The sequence below is a fragment of the Stigmatopora argus genome, chromosome 18 (genome assembly GCF_051989625.1).
Source record: "Stigmatopora argus isolate UIUO_Sarg chromosome 18, RoL_Sarg_1.0, whole genome shotgun sequence".
Taxonomy (NCBI): Eukaryota; Metazoa; Chordata; class Actinopteri; order Syngnathiformes; family Syngnathidae; genus Stigmatopora; species Stigmatopora argus.
The window spans coordinates 8,363,655-8,382,581 of NC_135404.1; the positions used below are offsets into that span (position 1 = coordinate 8,363,655).

An 18,927-nucleotide genomic window follows, 5' to 3' on the forward strand; every position below is an offset into this window, starting at 1 on the left:
AAATGCTGCTGGTCATCAAGTAGGATGTCTCCCTGTTTTGGGCGTTTTTCAAACTTTTTTGATGTCTTACTAATGATAGACTGGACTAAAAAAAATCATGTTCATTAGTCTAACTAGCATTTGTATATTATTTTTGAAATTGTGTTAACATTGGTCAAAACATGACACTCTGCTGGGTGCTTCCAACTAATATCTGTCAACCTCGTCAAATTGCTCCCCTTATTAATGATTGCAATTCCCCTTATTAAGCGATAAAAAATAAAAAAAACGTACAAATGTAACACTGCACATATTTACTCACATAGGACGGGCGCACTTAAAAGTCTAAAATTTTCTCCAAAGTGGACGGGGTGCACAATCAATATTTACTAAATTCAAGATTGACTCTCTGGGCACATTGCTTGCTGACGCGCTATATTTATATATAGTGAAAAGGCGGATGTGTGAAAGGCGAATGCGCGTGCGCATATCATGCTTAAAGCATGACAATATTAGCAGTCGACGATGGCGTTTTCGTCTGCTACCAGTGACCGAGACAATCCAGATTAAAGACAAAATGGGTAAAATGTGATCGGTTTTACAAAACGTTGTTATGCGGCGTACACGATTTAAAATATCAAAAAAATGTATAAAATACGGGAAAAACGTTGTTGACAGGTATGAGACTTCCTGTTCAGACATTTCTCCTTGAGACTTTTTGATAGCAATACTCATAATATACGTGTCTAATAAATTCCATGTTCTTAATTGGAGCTGAAATTTAAAAATTTGCTAGATAATTTCTCCCAAAAATGGCTGCTTCGTCTTTTCGGGCATGTCCTCTTAAGACATTTTTATAAGGCTCTGCTTACTTCTGTCTTGAGGGAACTAGATTTTCTAAAATGCCCATGTGCGCCACTGAATGTAAAAGTTCACTATGAGTTTTTGAGTATGGGAAAGCCCTCCAAATTTGGCACAGCATGCTCGTGTACCCTGACAAGTCAACTCTGTGACATCACCACCTTTTCACGACTCTTTAATGAATAGCTTACTTAGCAAACTCTGGGGGTGGAGGGGTCAAGTTTAAAGGTGGCGGATGTCCATCAGTCACCGAGGTGAGGGAAAGACCCTTCTTTGTCTAACTGATGTAGCTTATGGCCCACCGCCAATTATGTGTAACACTACATCTTTTTCCATATAAACTCAGACACTGCCAGTGTATTATTAGACTGCGCGAAGTTTGACAGCCTTCACGCAATATTGTGCAGGGGCGCTCCCATCACCTTCTCCCGCTGTGTCACCGTCATCTGGCAGATGGAGAGTATTTGCTTGGGGGGGTGTACCGAGGGAGCGCCGAGGGTCTCACCCAGCGCTCGTACATTTCAAGGCGGGTGTAGAAATGTGTATCAAATTAACTCGTCGGGGCCTCCGAGCAATCACAGCTTTGTTATTTTAGGCTTTCAGGCGAAGCCAAACTGGATTCGATGGCTCGGCCAATTACCTGTAATTTTCCGAGCCGCTGCGCCAGCTTTCGCCGGGCCGGCTGCGAACACTGGACCACTGTCTCTCGTTGCTCCCGTGGCAGTCTTCCGCCTTAAGTGAACCCCCCCTCTACCCGTCACCCGACAAGTTCATATCCATTGCAGTAGCACTTTTTGGAAATGTTAGCTGAAACCTTAAACCCGCGACTGTTATTTCTTTACCTGCAAATGTTTTTTTTTTCTTAGACATTAATGTCAAATGATTTAAAGAGTTGCCATTTTGTCCCACCCCTAGCACCGATCTAGGACTAATCCTATAGGCCAGGATATCTGCTATTTTATTTATGTTTGTGCATGTGACTTTTCCCCTTCAGAGTCACTGAAGGAGAGCGAGCCGCTGGCAGTAAAATGCTAATTAAGTGCAGTGTTGCACACAAGGACGATAGAGAACGGATGCGTCAGTCCGTTTTAACTCATTTTGTTCCGGACTGGCCAGGTCACTGTGTACTTTGCTTTAATGGCACCATTAGTAAACAAACCCTTCTGTCGTTTAACCAAGGCAAAGCAATTGAGAACATAAATGAAATGGCTTGAATAATGAATGTAGCCACATTATACCTCCGATATAAAACATTTTTATGGGCGTTGCATCCCATCAGGGGCTTGATTCCCAACCTCGGACTATTGAGGTTTCATGGATTTTTTTAAATCAAGATAATCTAACCCTCTTATCGTTTTTTTTGCCTGCTTTTTAGGAAAATGTAAAGCATAGAGTTAATGACGTCCACTCAGAGTGTTGAAACCCCTATTCACATAGATGCAACTTGTAAAAAAAATTTTTCCGCTACTATTGGCCTTCTTCTAGACTCCCTTTTTGAAGCAGTTGATGAATTTCATGATGATCTGATAAGATGGAACAGAACATGACTCCTGGATGGGAGCTGGGAACCAAGATGAAGTGGGAGATGTTATCAGCAGGCGCAAAAAAACCTAACCAAATACTCTCTCGTGGCAGATATACGATTATTGATCATTTACACTTGTCTGTAACATCAAATCCATTAAACTAGTAGTGCCAGAAAATATCAATAGAATGTAAAGATATCCTACTATTACCTCAGCTGGTACTTTAAGCAAACAGCATTAATTAAAAACAAACTTTAGTCGAAGGAAGTGATAGAAAAAAATTCCTCCCTTAAAATAGATTTTCTTTTTAAACTTTCAAGCATCCACTCGGGCAGTATTTTTAGCCGGGTGAAAACCTCGTCATCCATCACAGCCAAGTACCCAAGCAGCCCTCACACCCACACAATGGCAGCACACCGTCACAACAATGTGACTTCCCTCACCGTGACAAAAGTGTTCCATCATTTCCAAGCTGGTGGCAATTTAAACGACCAATCAAATTGTCATTCACCAATGAGCTATTCGGAAAGATGTTACACTTACCTATTCAATTATCACTTGACACAGCCTAATATTGTCCTACTAGAAATTGGACAACCGCCAATCATCCTTTCCTGGGAACGCCCCTCCATTTGGGGGTGCTGCTCCCTGACGCCTGTGAAAGTGGACCCCCCCTGTATCCTCGCTATTCGATTCCATACCCCAGCACCAGTGCTAAAGACTTTACCGTCTTTGGTTTCATTGCCAGGCCAGGCGGTTGCGGATGCAAACTGGAATTTGACTTAGCACTCCGCCTGACGCCGCTGCCCGAACGAATCACAACCGTAGGACTATTTTGAACAATATTCCTGCGGTATTACCTTGATTCGAAAGGCAGAAACTTGGGAATCAAGACATCTTGTATTCACATTGCTCAGTGATAACTTTCCACTGTGGCGTTTGTCTTGGGCTAAAATAAACGTTAAGTAAGAAGAACTGCCCTGAAGGAAATCCGCTGTTATGACATTTTCCATTTAACTAACTAGCATATTTGGGTCAGATAGCCATCAAATATCATTGAGTGGAAACCAACCTCAAAGAGTGTGACGTCAACTCCTCCCCGTTTAACAATATTTGCATGTGTGCGATGCTTTTGTCAAAATATTTGAAGCAGAACGTCAGATTTCTTTCCTCTTGCTGCACCTGTCACTTTTTTAGATTTCATTACCATAACAAGCAGGGCAAAACTCTGAAGTAATTACTGTATTTGCATGAGCAGAGCCCTATCAATGTGGTACTTTGCTATCCCTTCGCTTTGTATTATTAATATCATGCTAAACAGAAGAGGATGTACTCCCCCCAACCATCCTTATAACAAAAGTTCATGTATTTCCACTCTTAACTTCTGGGAAATGTAACGTCATAGTTCTGGCAGACCCTTCTGCCGACTTGTTGCCGCACCGCAGCGAGCTTCTCCAAGTTCACAGCCCCTCAGGATATCGGAGCGAGCCTTTGATCAAGGGCAAGTTTATTTGGAAGCACTTATGTCAAAAGACAATCTCTGTCCGACGCGATGTTGGCACGCGTCGAAAGAAAGATGTCAAGGTCACTAATGAGCCATTAGTGCAGTGTGACTTCCCGCTTTTGTGTTCTTTTTGCCGTCAGACAGATGGTACCTGTGACATCAGGAGTTTTCACTCTAGCTCTATTGTCTGTCACCAAAGTGAGTGTGTAGTCTTACATTGTACCTTTAATTGAGTGCTCAGTCGCCTAGCTTTTCAGATGATGTCATCATGCTTTAATGAGCCTCAGAGAAAGTAGCCGGATTAAATGGATCGTATGAAACTCTTCCGTATTTTCATTTAAAAAAACATTTGGGGGGGAAACCAATGGTTTTTCAGAGAAGCTTGTCGCTGGAAAACCAGGTTAAGTAGATCCCTATCAAAGGAGAGCAGCGTTTCTGTAGGCCCCGTGTCAGGTTTCCACCTGAAACCCGAAGGTGTTTTCTTACCGATTTGTATTCATTCACACAATGGCCAACCGTGGCTCTCTTGTTTTCCCGAGTAAGGGGAGTGCAGACATGACTTTTGTTGAACCTATCATCGGATACGAGCGTGTTGTTTCACAACCACATGGTTTGTTCCGACTTGACAACCCCTTCCTCACTGTCCTACCTCTCCTCCTTTATGCTTTAAAAACTTTTCTTTGGATTGAATCATTCCAACCTCAAACCCACAAATTAGCTGTTTAAAGTGTTTCATTTGTTCAGAGCCACACTGGATTTGGTTACACTTGGTTGGAATCTGCCAAGAAACACTAAGTTTGGGTGCTCCAAAATGTGTTATTTTCTCACACTGCTGCCCATCACATCACTCAGTATTCAAAGCAAATAATTCACAAACTTGATACCTTCTCCTTGCATTTTCAGGGATTTTTCCTGACCGTGTCCCCAGAGTCCATGTTTAAGGTGGCCAAGCACGCCTCGCAAAACAACAAGCTGTTCTGCATGAACTTGTCGGCACCTTTCATCTGCCAGTTTTTCAACACTCACATGATGGACCTCATGCCGTACGTGGACATCCTGTTTGGCAACGAGACGGTAAGTCGCCATCGCTATTTTTCACCCCCACAAAATAGTAAGTCACATCTGTGCAGCTTCCGACTTTCGAGTCCAAAGCAGGTCGCAATTTCTGACCTCTCATATGCGCAGGGAACTTTGACGCAGCTGAGGAAAAAAGAAAAACACTGATTTATCGCTCACTTCAGCGTTTTGCTCTCCCCTAATTACATTGAGAAATGGCTCCGCCTGAACCGCGTCGTGTGTGTTTTGCAAATGCTTTGGGTTTTGCATATGTTGCTACTGTAACCGTTTGCCTGGAGAATTTCTCTCACAACTCCAGTCATTATTGACTCTAATGATTCGAGATAATTGCATGTTTGGAGAAGGATTAATGTCAGAACACTGTCAGGACTCGTTCTCCGGGAACCGAAATAGGAGCAAACGACGGCAAACAGAGCGGATATTCACCCCTCGGCCGCCTCAAGCCGCGAGCGCGGCGGACTGCGAGTGTTTGTCTGCAATGTTTTGACTCCTGTTAGCCTCCCCCTGTACGCAGATGCATGGTGGATGCACTCCTCATAAAGCCTGGCTTCAGACCTCGGTCGTGGAGTTTTCTGACGGGCAACAGGGGTCGCCTTGTAAAATTTACTTCAGGCCAGTCTTCCCATCCATTCATCTTGTTACTGGAGCGCTTACCCTTATTAGAGCGCTGGGTCAACTGTGGTCTACCCCATCAGAATGAGCCCCCAATGGTCGCTGGCCAATCAGTTAAGGCTACTTATGTGTTCAGCACAGGTGTCTAGCGGAAAAACAGAGTGAAACGGACTCCTCCCAACTTGTACTTTTGAGAACCTGACACAGAAACAACCATTGATTCCATATTTTTTTAATGGCGGCAGTTAATAAGGCCCCCGACGAGAGGAATGATTGCCGTCAGTTTCGCCGATAAAATGAGCTGTGATTTACCTACGCACTCTCCGGAGCGTAGGAGATAAAGAAGCACAGAAAAGAAGGGCATTGGGGATAGAAGCATTACTCTGGGGTTTGCATTGCGGTATTTAAGACTAACCGAATGATCATTAAGGAATTAATCTCCCTGCCTGATTAGGCTTTTAAGCGTACTTTATGCCTGCATGCCATTTATCTGCAGTATATCTCTGCTCTTTCGGGAGATATTAGGATATCTTTGATATTTTAAGGATAAAAACTCCTCGCTGAAACATTTTGAATGTTGACCCCAATGACTGAAACGTTGTTTAAGCTAGTCATGCTGCAAAAAACCCTGAAATTGGACCGTTGGTGAAAGTCAATATATTTCTCCAAATGCAAATTAATCAAGGATAAAGGAATAAATAACTGAAGAAATAGTAAAAAAAAAAGTAGGACTTTACCCTTGACAAGCTCAATGGCGCCATTTAACATTACAACATGGTACCGTATTTTTCTCGCAGATATGCCGTATTTGTTTATCTTAAGATTTTCCCTTCAAAGTAACACATTTGTACTCCCTATTAAAACCATGAATATGGAGGTGAAAATTGTTAATCAGGGGAGCGTCTTACATGAGAGAAATCATAAAATTCAACGATTTTAAGGCAATTTTAAGGCTACGGCTTATACGCGGAGGCGGCTAATATGCGAGAAAACACAGTACTTAAGTAGACTCCCAGAGGGCTTCTATATAGGCACTTCAATTCCATCTCTTTTGTTGTAATCAACTACACAACAGGTAAGCACATTTAATAAAGGTGAAAATTGGCATTTGACAGTTTTTAGCTGTGAGTTATTTCAAGCAGCTCAGCCAATCGCAGACCAATCACAAGGTGCCATTGAAGTGAGGCAAAGACGCAGGAGGTGCAGCTCTTACACTAGCCCACTTTTAATTGAACCCGTTCTCTGTTTCTCTATGATGAGTCACCAGCCTGGAGAAGGTTGACCTTCACTGTGACGTGCAGTTATGGAGCGAGATGAGTCACGGTGTATATTAGCTGTCTTCATTTGCTAAATGGAAGAGGGGGAAACAATCTGCTCTTATCTATCAATCTCAAACAGAATATTGTGAATGTAATAACTCCAAAGAGGAAAAGAGCAATGGCACCTTTAGAACTTGGATTTCCTACTGAAGTCTTGCAACATATTGCTATAGGAGGGAGTATTTCTTTGACTCGGCCTTGTGAGACGGGAAACCAACTGGGAATTTGAATATTTCAGACTCTACCAAGGAACGTACAATTCGCAGGGTACGTCTGTGTGTTTGTAAAAAATAGGGATGTTAGAGGTGGCATTGCAATGGTGCTGACACCAGTTCTTCGGATGCCCGGCGGGCTTTCCGAGATGCCCCTAAAGTCCTAATTACTGCCGCTCAGAGTTTGGCCGTTCGCTCCAACAATCCTCTTATCCTCATAGAGTTGGCGGGAGCACAGTCCTTTGTCTCCCCGTGATTGTGTTCCCAGCTTTTGGCACTCGGCTCCTGGGGATTCGCTGTCATTCCGGTGCTTGGGAGAACTGGCAAACCTTCAAAAGTACAACCAACATGCACCATCTCCCTGATATTACAGGTGCAAAACAAAGTTGAAAAAGTTCATGTGCTTGTTTACGGAACTTCAGTCCCCTGGAGGAAATTAAGGCTTGGAACTGGGTGCAAAAACTGAAATCCCACATGATTGAGCATTGTCCATCTGTGTAGTGAAGTCTTTCCAATTTTACTTTATCCAGACAAAATCCTAGTGCAGGTCTCGAATGATCTCCAATGACCACTTCAAGTATTAACAGCTGTTGGCTCTAGAGACTATTTCGGGGTTCTAACCATGAGACACATGCTTACATAAATGGTGTTGTGCGCTAGTGAAACTAGCTTCAAGAACTCCAGTTTGGCCCACAAAAGTAAATTAGTCATCATCTGACTTGCTAACAAACCAAACTTTAGGGTCACATTTCTTGCTAATAGGCTAACCATATTTCACACTCAACCTTGTTTGGAGAATTTATGGCATAGACAAGTTTGTTTTTGAATGACCCATGGAAACTAACAAAATCTTAACCAAATTTATGGGTAAAGGATGCTTCATTATACATGTACTACCCAGATCTTACATTTGAGGTTGCTCAGTGAACCTGGTTGCTTTTCCCTAAAAATTCTACAACTAACTGTAAATCTGACTACAAGGATTTATGACCTTGAACCAAGACTGTGCACTTCCTCCTCTTTTTGGGCATAAAATCTCGAATTTTTATGCAGGTCTACCCATGACAGACTTGTGAAAAGCCGGTACAATACGTGGCTTCGGGGGCTGAATTTCTCCCAAGTGTTACTGCGATTATACTCTCTTCCTTGATGTTTTTTACGACTCGAATAGGTCGTCCCGACGGACATCGTAAAAGACATGTCGAGTCACTGGATATTAGCGATCTTCCTTGAGGCAGATAACCAACTGACCTCCTGTCCTAGCGCGAGGTGAGATGCGCGATAGAAGTATTTCAAAATGATGAGGCCATCAGACTGATATTCAAGTCGCTTGCCCACACCTTCGCCCCCCCTGGCGCAAGGTCCCAGCAGACTGAGGTTAACGCCTCTCTCCTCAACCTCCCTTTATGCAAACCCTCTATTCCGTAATTGCCATCGGATATTTATACACCGCACATGTTTCCGGTTGTTTAACAACCCTCCACCCCCCGCCGCTGCCCTTGTGGGAAACAGTCCGACTGAGATGGATGGCGAGCGAGGCCACCGCAGGGGTGTTATGGAGTGACGGGGCAAGGGCACAGTTATATTTGGTCGCATGAAAGCCAGGACCTATAAAAAAAAAACTAGCGGCCAATTCCAGTAAGGAATTCAAGCATTTACTGCCATTGACGGATGAGAATTTTCCTGTTTCAGTGATACTGAGACCAGGACACGTCCAATCGATTTTTTTAATCGCAAGCAGGCGATCAGGCTCTAATAGATTGGACGCTTATCTCCGGGATGACGACTCCCGAAGAATTATCATCTCATTAAAATCTAGCATTTTTCTAGCTTGTTTATCTAAGCTGGCTTTTATTCCACTAAAAAGGAGGAAGGACAATCAGTCTTATTTCCTCGAAATGACTGAGGAAAAACAGCCCTTCGTCCTCCACACACATACAAGCGCACAATGTCAAATACAATTACATTGCTAGAAAAAGCTCAGGCTAACGCGGTCAAGTAAATTTCTTCCCGCGTGGCCTTGGGGGAGTTCAACCTTTTCAGCTTATCAAGTTTTATTAACCTTCACACTGAGCTTTGCGCTTTTGATTGGCCTTCTTTAGGAAAACTTTACAATTGCATTTTTTGCTTCTCTTTTGGTCTCGCCGCAATGTCAGCAAATAACACGTCCTGTTAAACTTTTCATTACTTCCATCCCATAGTCTGCTTATGGATGAAATTTGTGAAGTACAGAAATGTGGCCTTTGTTTACGTTGTTTAGGTCATCACGTCCACTTTATCTTAACTGGAGTAAAATAAGTGTCGTAATTGCAGAAACCACCCTCATTCTCCTTTATCATTATTTATCGGTGAGTGGGTGTCTTTCCACTTTGTTGCACTTGTCCTTAATCTCCTCCTGGATAAAATATCTATTCTGATTGCAGGGAATTAGAGATTTGTGTTTCTCTTCACTTCGTTAATTCTGGTTAGCGTTTCTTGTTACACTTTCCATCAGAAGCCCATAAATCTTCTTTTCGATACATATTTTTTCTGTATTTTTTGTAATGATTCTGTCACTTTCCTCATTACTGCCCATAGTGTACTCTTGGATAACCTCTTTACCATAAGTAAGAAGGATTTTTGTCCTCCTTTATTTTTATTAGCTGGGTCCACTTCAATTGCCCTTAGTGTCCTTTACTTCTTGTTTGTTATAGAAGAACCTTAATTTCCTCTAGGATAAAATTGCACAGTTTCTTCAAGTTTATTCTTAAATTTAGCTAACAAAGGGCCTTTGAGTGCGCGTATTTTTGGTGTCTTCTGCTAATTTGTGGCACCTTCAATGTGGAAAGAAGGCAAAGTTAGGCACATATGCGTTTCACGCTTTCATTTGTCTCGCCATCAAATTCTCAACTGCGGATTATTAGCTTAAGCGCTCTAAAAATATCCCTCGGACTGTCTAATCCTCTGACAGCAGCAACATTCTCAGCACTCCTTCTGACAGCTTTTTAGCAACGACCGCCGCCTCGTTATCCCCATCTTTTACCTCGTTTGGCCCGGCCAAAAGCTTTACAGCATCCCGGCCTTGTTTCCCGCTTCTCTCGACCTCTTTTCGGCACTTGGCGGGCCCAGATGTCACTTGAAGGAGTCGCCACGGTGGCGACAGCTGCGACGGCACATGGAGCGACGTTGCAAATCTGTCGAGCGCAACAGCCCAAAACATGTCGTGTCACATGCAGAACTCACACGCGCACAGGCCTAAAACATCAAGTATTGACGCAGTGGGAACTTTGACAGGGTTTTGGTATTTATGGCATGTTATTTGGGTTTTAGGATTCCCTGTGGAGCTTTGATAGTTGTATCTTTATGATATGACGTTCATTTGTGATGCTAGATACAAAGTTGTTTGGGGAATTGTTTATCTTTACACATTTTTATTCATTTGTATTGCATTTGAACTGTTATTATAGTATAATCCACACTCATTCCAATTTTATATTAGTGTAACAACTATCTTTAATCTTTACTTTAATATCAACTTTCCTATTTATTTTTATTACCTCCAGTCAGTTAAACTTACAGAAAATAGAGGTTAAGTATATGCTTCCATAAAATAAAGGGATTATTATCAAACTGGTAGGATTTTTTTTATAATATTAAATGAAAAAAGTGGTTCAATTTTGAGATAATAAAGGCATAATGGTCAGAAATGGAATTTTGTAGTAATTGATTAGCTTTTTGCACTCAAATTTGCAGTATAGGTGATATGATGAGAAGAGGGTCAAAGGTCACTGAGGTCAGAAATATAGCAATGCTTTGAATCTGGCTGCTTAGATGGAATTCTGCTCTTTGGGTGCTCCTCTAATTTTTACATTTTTGTGTGTGTTTGTTTGTTCAACTTGGATTAAAATGGCAAATGTATTACTATATATAGCCAATTTATCATTGTAATTATCATTCAATATAGTTACTACAGCCCGATATTTATTAACATATATTAATTTATTTGCAATATTTTTTGATCGTAATATCATCAAAAATGTCAGTGTTTTTTGTTTGTTTTTAATTATTTATTTTTGATGAATCAAATAGTCGATTTATACACTTGTGTGTTCATGTGTGTGTGTTTGCAGGAGGCGGCTGCATTCGGCAAGCAACTGGGCTTCCAGGTAAGTACTTCACCGACGCCTTGCTACTTTCTTCTTTATTTCTGCTGATAATGAAGTTCTTTTTTGGACAGTGATTGATGCGCTATTATACAGTCCAGGCCTCGCCGCAGTTGCCATGGCAACCTGGCAGCCGTCGCTTCTTCTTTGTTCAGCCGTCTCTCGCTCGCTCCGTGTTATGACGCATTCTTGCTCGTCCGACATCGCGTACAGATGTTATTTATTGAATTTTTCTGAAAGCCTCTCGGGAAGCCGTAGCGTCGGACCGGCGCTCTTCTTCATGGCGGCTCACCTCGGTGGTGGGCTATCTTCTGATAGCTGAGCATTTATAAACTACCTTTAGAAATCAATGGAATTTTTTTTCCATATCTCTTTTCACAAAAACAAATGTTTATAAATATTAATCTCGATTTTTTTATCGTTTTGATACATTTTTTATATGAATTTGTACAAGAACTAAAAAAAAATACATTTTACTTATTTAAAAAATATATATAGTATATAAATATTTAAAAATGACATATTTAAAAAAAAAAATTATATGAATTTGTACAAGAACTAAAAAAAATTACATTTTACTTATTTAAAAAATATATATAGTATATAAATATTTAAAAATGACATCACATTTAAAAAAATCTCTAGTATTGTGATTTGTAATTATTCCATTTTCATTGTTTTTAAAATCAAAATGACAACCCTTAGTTAGTTTTTATTTTAAAAAAATGTTTTATAAATTCACGCATCTCGCTCTATTATTATCATTTCCGAAATCGCTGGACGAAAACTCCACTCTAATCCTATTCAAGCCTTTTAAACATTCCACAAATTGGCGCTTTTGTCTGGCCTCGAAAGTGTTTTGTCATTAAGCGGTATCATCTGACATGTTGATCCTTCCTTGCGAACGCTTTGAAATCAATTAGCAACGGAGGCCCTTTTTCCCATCGTTTTATTTTCCACTCCAAGTGCTACACTTTTCATCCATCTGCGACCATTCTCTGCCAACCTCTCGCAGCCAAAATGAATTGGACCCCCATAGCCGTCAATGGCACTACATAAGTAAAGCAAAAAAAAAAAAACCCAAAAAAACTAGTGTTTCTTCTTCAGCCCGTTTTTCTAGCTGCCCTCCACCAAGCCAGCCCCCCCACCCCTCTCCGTCGAGCCCCTTGTTTTATGTCGGGAACATAAAACCGGAAGGCGACAATGTGGTGAAACCTTGTGTGCTTTTGCGTGGGTTCTGTGGGGGAGTGCTTGCACTCCCTTTCAAGCAGTCATGCTGACAAACAGCCTCTGCGTTAACCTCACCATTAGCACTTACTTAGAGCGTCCCACCCGCTTTTTCCTCGGCCCCGGCGGGCCTCTCGGGGATGATTAAAGGACATTTAAAGGTGGAAAATCGTTGTTTTCCGAGGACTCTCCCGACTCTCGGGGGTGCTTCAGGACCCTCGCTCAAGATGAGTTAATAATAAAAGTACATTGACAGGTGTAGAGGGTTTTATTTCAGCGGCACGATCAAAGGTAGCACGACACGGAGAAATTGCTCGACTCCGAGCGGGATTGTGCGACGTGAATATGTTGAAATGGAGCACGTTGGGTTTTTCTTAAAAGTCATACCAGGGGAAATTTACTCAAAGAAAAGGGGGGAAAGTTTCAGAGACTTACATTGATACCTTGACTGGGAAGATATATGTTTCGTTTGTGAATTTGAATTGAATTTGAGTTACAAGTTAGTCATCCAATGAGCCCAGGCAACACTGAGTAAGAGTAAAAAAAACACATTTTCTCATTTAACATTGACATCAAGATTACAAATATTCCTTCTTTTTCTCCCATTCCAAATGAATTGGACGTCTTTTTCCCTCAATGGCAAACAATGAGTCTAAAAAACACATAAAAAGAAAAAATAAATAAAGATTGTTCAGGAATAAGAAGATTCTTTCTGACTATCATTTTTTTTTCATTCATATACTAAAAATAGAGAAAAAACAACATCAACTAATTCAAAAAAAATACATATATTACATTTTCAGGCCAAATTTGAATGAATGAATCTTTCACTATCCAATTTTTTTCCATTTCATAACACATTTTATTTTGAAGTTTCCTCGTTTTTTCCCTTTCATCAAAATTCAACTCACATCATAAAATGTATCATTTTCTGTATCGATCCAGCACACTTGATGTATTACCCTTCCTTCACTTCACTTATATTCCACCCTTCACACGCTATTTGTGTTTAGACGGACGACATCGGCGAGATCGCCCAACTGGCCCAAAAGCTCCCCAAGGACAACCCTTCCAGGCCGAGAGTGGTGGTCTTCACTCAGGGCAAGGACGACACCGCCGCCACCACCGTAGGTAAGTTGTCACCAGCTCCCTTGTCAACCCAAATATCCCCCCAAAATCTATTTTCCCTTCTACTTTTTTTTCTCCGTCCCACGTATTTTCACGAGGGTTGCGAGACCTCCCCCATCTGCAGCCCCTGTCTTGCAGTCGCGCGTACACGACCGTGACAGATGTGCGTAACCGTGGCCTCAAATAGACCAACTCAATCGGGCCTCCCAGGCTTTGAAGTGGAGCCCAAATATTGACGCCAGATGTCGAGAAAAAAAAAAAGAAGGGCATTGATTTGTATAGAACTTGCAACTTGGAAGCACTCCATACATTTTTTTCTCAGGGATTCTTCTCTTTAAAGCTTCTTCAGCCTTGAAAAACTTCATTTAACTCATTGGCTTCCTAAAGACTAAATGGCATCCTTTCTGCCCTTGTGCTTTTTATTTTTTGGCCTCAGGTGAGGACCACCATACTGGCTTTCTGCTACATTCATTGTCTTTTATTCCATTTTTTACCAGCGTGTTTTCGCTTTTATCGCCCGTCTGCCCTTTTTGCTCAGGATAAAAAGAAAGGTGAACGTGGTTGTAATTGTTCCGATATCGGGAAGCGAGGAGAACAATCGTCATTTGGACTCGCCGTTTGGGTTTTTACGAGACGATAGTTTGGGATTTCGGTTTACTGTCAGAGTCATCATCTCGAAAGCAACATACGGGAGTACTTGGTAAATTAGGAAGTCTAATTTTTCAGGACTATGTTTTGCGATTAACATGATAATCTTTCCCTCAAAAATGAAAATGGCTCAATGTATTTTTTAGATGATAAAATAAGTACATAGTCACTTTTGTCTCAAAAATTTACTTAATGATAAGCTCTGATTTCCAATTTTATGTTTTTAAGGCAAATGACAACAATGAAATACCTAAAAATGTAGCAATAATAAAAAATATTTATACTATATATTTTGACAACAGTGACACCCAAAAAATACATAAAAATTTAGAAATAATAAAAAAAATCTATACTATATATTTTGACAACAGCGACACCCAAGAAATACACAAAAAAAATAAAATACATAAAAATTTAGAAATAATAAATATCCAAAATCATCCAAAATTTAGAAATAATAAACATCCAAAATGTAGAACTAATAAACATCCAAAATTTAGAAATAATAAATAAATATATATATAGTCTCTGATTAGGAAATACAAGCTTTAGGATAAAATCTTTATTTTAATTCATTTGTTAGTCCTACTGTCTAAAGAGGAATAAAAAAGATAATCATAAAGACATAGTTTAGCTTACTGTTAAAAAAGAATTGTGCTATCTTTGCAAACAACTTAACGTCCCTTTCGTACTCAACGTTATGTTTGTCCGATAAAATCTTGGATTTTTCATTTTCATCGATTTTTCTACCTTGTCTGTGTACAGAGACAAGTAAACAACAATGACACATTATTTTTCTTTACGTGTGATAAGAAAGTGCATCCTTCCTTTAAAAAAACAACAACAAAAAACACTTTTCTCCAAGCCTGCGTGATCTAACATTAAGATAAAAATTCCCGATTTTTATCAATCTTTTTCCTCATCTGAACTAGACAACAAACAGCTACGCGTAAAATAAAATTGATCATGTTTTTCCAAAACCCTCCGAAGAATGTTTTTGTTTGCATCCATTTAGTTCCTAAACTGTTGATCCAATCAAGCGTCATAGAATTTCCTCATCTCGCCGTCATAAATCATCCTGGGACTCATTTCCAGCCAAGTAGGTCAAGACTTGTTTGTCTGGTGGACATTTATCGGGCGAGCAAAAATGAAATCAAGCAATTAGCATGCAGCTACCTCGGTGTCATCCATCAGATGGAAACTATTGAAGCGGATGACCGGCTCGCTCGCAATTGAATCGTATCCAGGGGGAATTCCTTCGCATAAAAACAAAACCGTAACAACACCGTGACATGGTGATTTCCACTTCCAGTCAATAAGCAAGTGACATCGCTTCATCGCCCGCTAATGAGCTCGTTCTAATCAGTCAAAGCCCGGGAAACTTCTGACGAACTGAGATTCATTGTCATCGTACCGCGTCGGAAAGCGCTCCATGAAAGGGAGATGACGCGTTTCACATGTCACGTACAAAGGCGAACGTCAGGAACGCTTCATATGCTCGTCATTGGGCTTCACAGCCAAATAAATGTCAACATTACAACAAATGGGGGGGAAAAAAGAAAGAGAATTAAAGATTTCCCAGAGGCGGTGCGCTAATAAATTTGACGGCTCATTTTGTTGGCAATTTGTCCTCCTGTCGAAAATTGAGCGGTCGCCAGCCTCGCCTCGCCACGTCACGTTAAAAGCATTACGTGGTGATTAAGGATGGGGAAAGATGAGCGTCTCGTTGTCCAATTAAAATCTTGGAAAATAACGCTGACTTATGACGGGAATGCATTCATAGGACTGACTAGGAAATATTTCGCATTAAAAAAGAAATGATTGTAAATATTGCAAAATAGGGCGCAATATTAAGCCACACCAGGCAAATTTCATAAGAAATAAGAATACAGATAATACATTTATGGCAAAAAAGTAGTGGCTTATAGAGCAAAATTTAGGCTGAATAAACCTAAGCTTGATGCTATCATTAATTGTGACTTGCCATAGACAGGCTAATAAAAGTTAGCATTGACGTTGCAGTAATTTTAAAGTTTAAAACAAAAGTGTAGAAGAAAGAAAAGGTCAAATTTTGATGAGAACTAAAAAAAACAAGTTATCAAATTAAAACTCAACAAGTAAACTAAAGTCCAGCAAAGTTGTTTGAAATTTACATTTTAAATTAAGCGGACTCATTCACTCACTCAATATTAAATTGATTAAAAAGTAAGTTAGCAATACTCAAAATAAAAAAATCACTTAAGAAAACTTAAGAATTTGAGTTACGCCATTATTTAACATGTTATAAGCCACATGTGTCAAAGTGGCGGCTCGGGGGCCAAATCTGGCCCGCCGCATCATTATGTGTGGCCCGGGAAAGTAAATAATGAGTGCCGACTTTCTGTTTTAGGATCAAATTAAAATGAAGAGTATAGATTTATATTAAATTTCCTGATTTTCCCCCTTTTAAATCAATAATTGTAATTTTTAAATCATTTTTTCCTGTGTTTTTAGTTCAAAAATCATTTTGGAAAATCTAAAAATATATAAAAAAGCTAAAATAAACATTGTTTTAGATCTATAAAAAACTGAATATTCAGGGATTTTAATCCAGTTCTTTTAATCCATTAAAAAAAAAAAATCTAAATATTATATCTAAAATGCTCCGGCCCACATGAGATCTGGTCATCATAAATGTGGCCTGCCAACCAAACTGGGTTTGACACCCCTGTTATAAGCCATTTGATTTTTTTACAGTCAAGACTATCAGTTTAAAACACAATGTGAAATTATTTTAAAAATCAAGATCGAATAGAGAAAAAAATGTTTTTTTTTCGCCTATTTCAAGGTCTAGTTACAATTTAAAACATCTGTTTTAAAAAACAAAAATTTGGACGTGAAGTTGTTTACTTTCTACGTGCACTTTAACAACATTTCGTTTGTTTGTTGGTTTACAAGCTGCAATGTTATTCCGCTTGAAGTGGAAGGATTCGTATGTTGCGTGCGTCTTATTAGCCAAAGTCAATTACCGAGAAAGAAGACGTCCTGGCACGGCATGTAAAAACAGTTTTCTTTCATGTCTTCTCTTTATGGATTCGCGTTGGCGACGCTCCTCGTGCCGGTGGTCGAGGTAATTACAGGCATGTGTAATATTTTCAAGTTGACGGTTGCGACAGAGAAACATATTGAATGTCGACTCGTTTCCTCACGTTTGCCAACAAGGCGGTTTCTTCCTCTCGCTGCGTTTTCACATTTTGGCCGGAACGCAACGGGAAGTGTTCCAGAAGAAGTTTCTCACATGGAATGTGTTGTTCCACTCTGATGGGAGCGTCACGCCGTGCGGTCAAACTCATTTTATCAAGGGGAATTTCAGACGTGTTGGCCAAGGGTGAAAATCAGAGGAGACCATTTGGAAATACATTTTTTATATCTACAGTGGTACCTTGACATACGATCGTAATCCGTTCCGAGACTGAGATCGTATGTCGAGCTTTTCGTAACTCGAGTGGACGTTTCCCATTGAAATGAATTGAAAACAAATTAATTCGTTCCAACCCTCTGAAAAAACACCAAAAACAGGATATTGGATTGGAAAAAATGTTTTATTTCTTCTAATTCGCCATATATTGACAAAGTAATAAATAACGAGTGGTTTAATAGTAAAAAAATGTGTTTAATAGATGTAAAATTAGACGCATTTCGCGGAGGGGAGAGACAACGACACACACAGAGGCGGAGGGGGGTCTGTTCGGGGGGACTTTCCACAACAACGCACTCGTAACGAAACAAACAAATTTAAATTAACTTGGAGTAATATATACAGACACACTCAAACATACGTTTAATGTAACTTTACACATAACTGAATTCTAGTTTTGTCTTAATCTTTTGTTACCTTCGTTTTCCGGGTTTGCGGTTTGCCACGCCTCCACCCTCACGTTCGCTATCGATGGACTGTTTGCTGTAGTATTGCCTTCAAAATATTCCGAAAATGATGCACACAAATGTCCTCACAATAGGATAACGCACGACCACTTGCCAACAAGAAATAGTCTTTAAAGAACGATCGCGTGAGGTTCTTTCCTTAGAAAGAATAACAGGAAATGCAATAGCTGAGCTTACCCACGTATTGATTGTGGGTAATGAAGTTTTATTCAGAGAAAGGGTGCCATTGCCTATGGGTGTTGTGTGCACGAGTATACTTCATTACCCAGAAAGCCCTCTTTTTGCCCGCGCATGCGCGTTGTGCGTTTCCTGGTCGAAACTCGTCTGAATAAATCGTTCAGTCCTCGTTGATATAGTAGTTATACACGAAAGAGATGCGGCAAAAAAGACAGTGCGCTACAATGATAAACAGCCTCTCATGTCATGGCCACCTGGCTTGGTCGCATCTCGAAATTTTAATCGTATCGCGAGCGAATTATTCGATCAAAATTTTCGTCGTACCACGAGCATGTTGTATCACGAGGTACCACTGTATACTAGTTTTAGCCCTCCCTTGAGTACCAAACTTATCTTCACAAGGGTCGCGGGTGACGCTGGAGCCGATCCCACCTGACTTCCGGCATCAGGCGGGTTAAATCGGTGGTCAGCCAATCGCAGGGCACGAGAAGACGGACAACCAATCATAGCTAGGGGCAATTTAGAGTGTTCAATCAGCCTATCCGGCATGTTTTGGGGGATGTGGGAGGAAACCAGTGCACCTGGAGAAAA

At 40.5% G+C, this 18,927-nt stretch overlaps 1 protein-coding gene across 2 annotated transcripts in view; it reads left to right on the forward strand.

The window, feature by feature from the left end:
• LOC144092639 (adenosine kinase-like) overlaps positions 1 to 18,927 on the forward strand; it is an 81,982-nt gene that overhangs the window by 60,226 nt on the left and 2,829 nt on the right. For both annotated transcript variants that reach the window (XM_077625622.1, XM_077625623.1), the window contains exons 7-9: positions 4,774 to 4,944; positions 11,200 to 11,235; positions 13,473 to 13,590. In XM_077625622.1, coding sequence (XP_077481748.1) covers positions 4,774 to 4,944; positions 11,200 to 11,235; positions 13,473 to 13,590 — 325 coding nt within the window. The remainder of the gene's footprint in view (positions 1 to 4,773; positions 4,945 to 11,199; positions 11,236 to 13,472; positions 13,591 to 18,927) is intronic.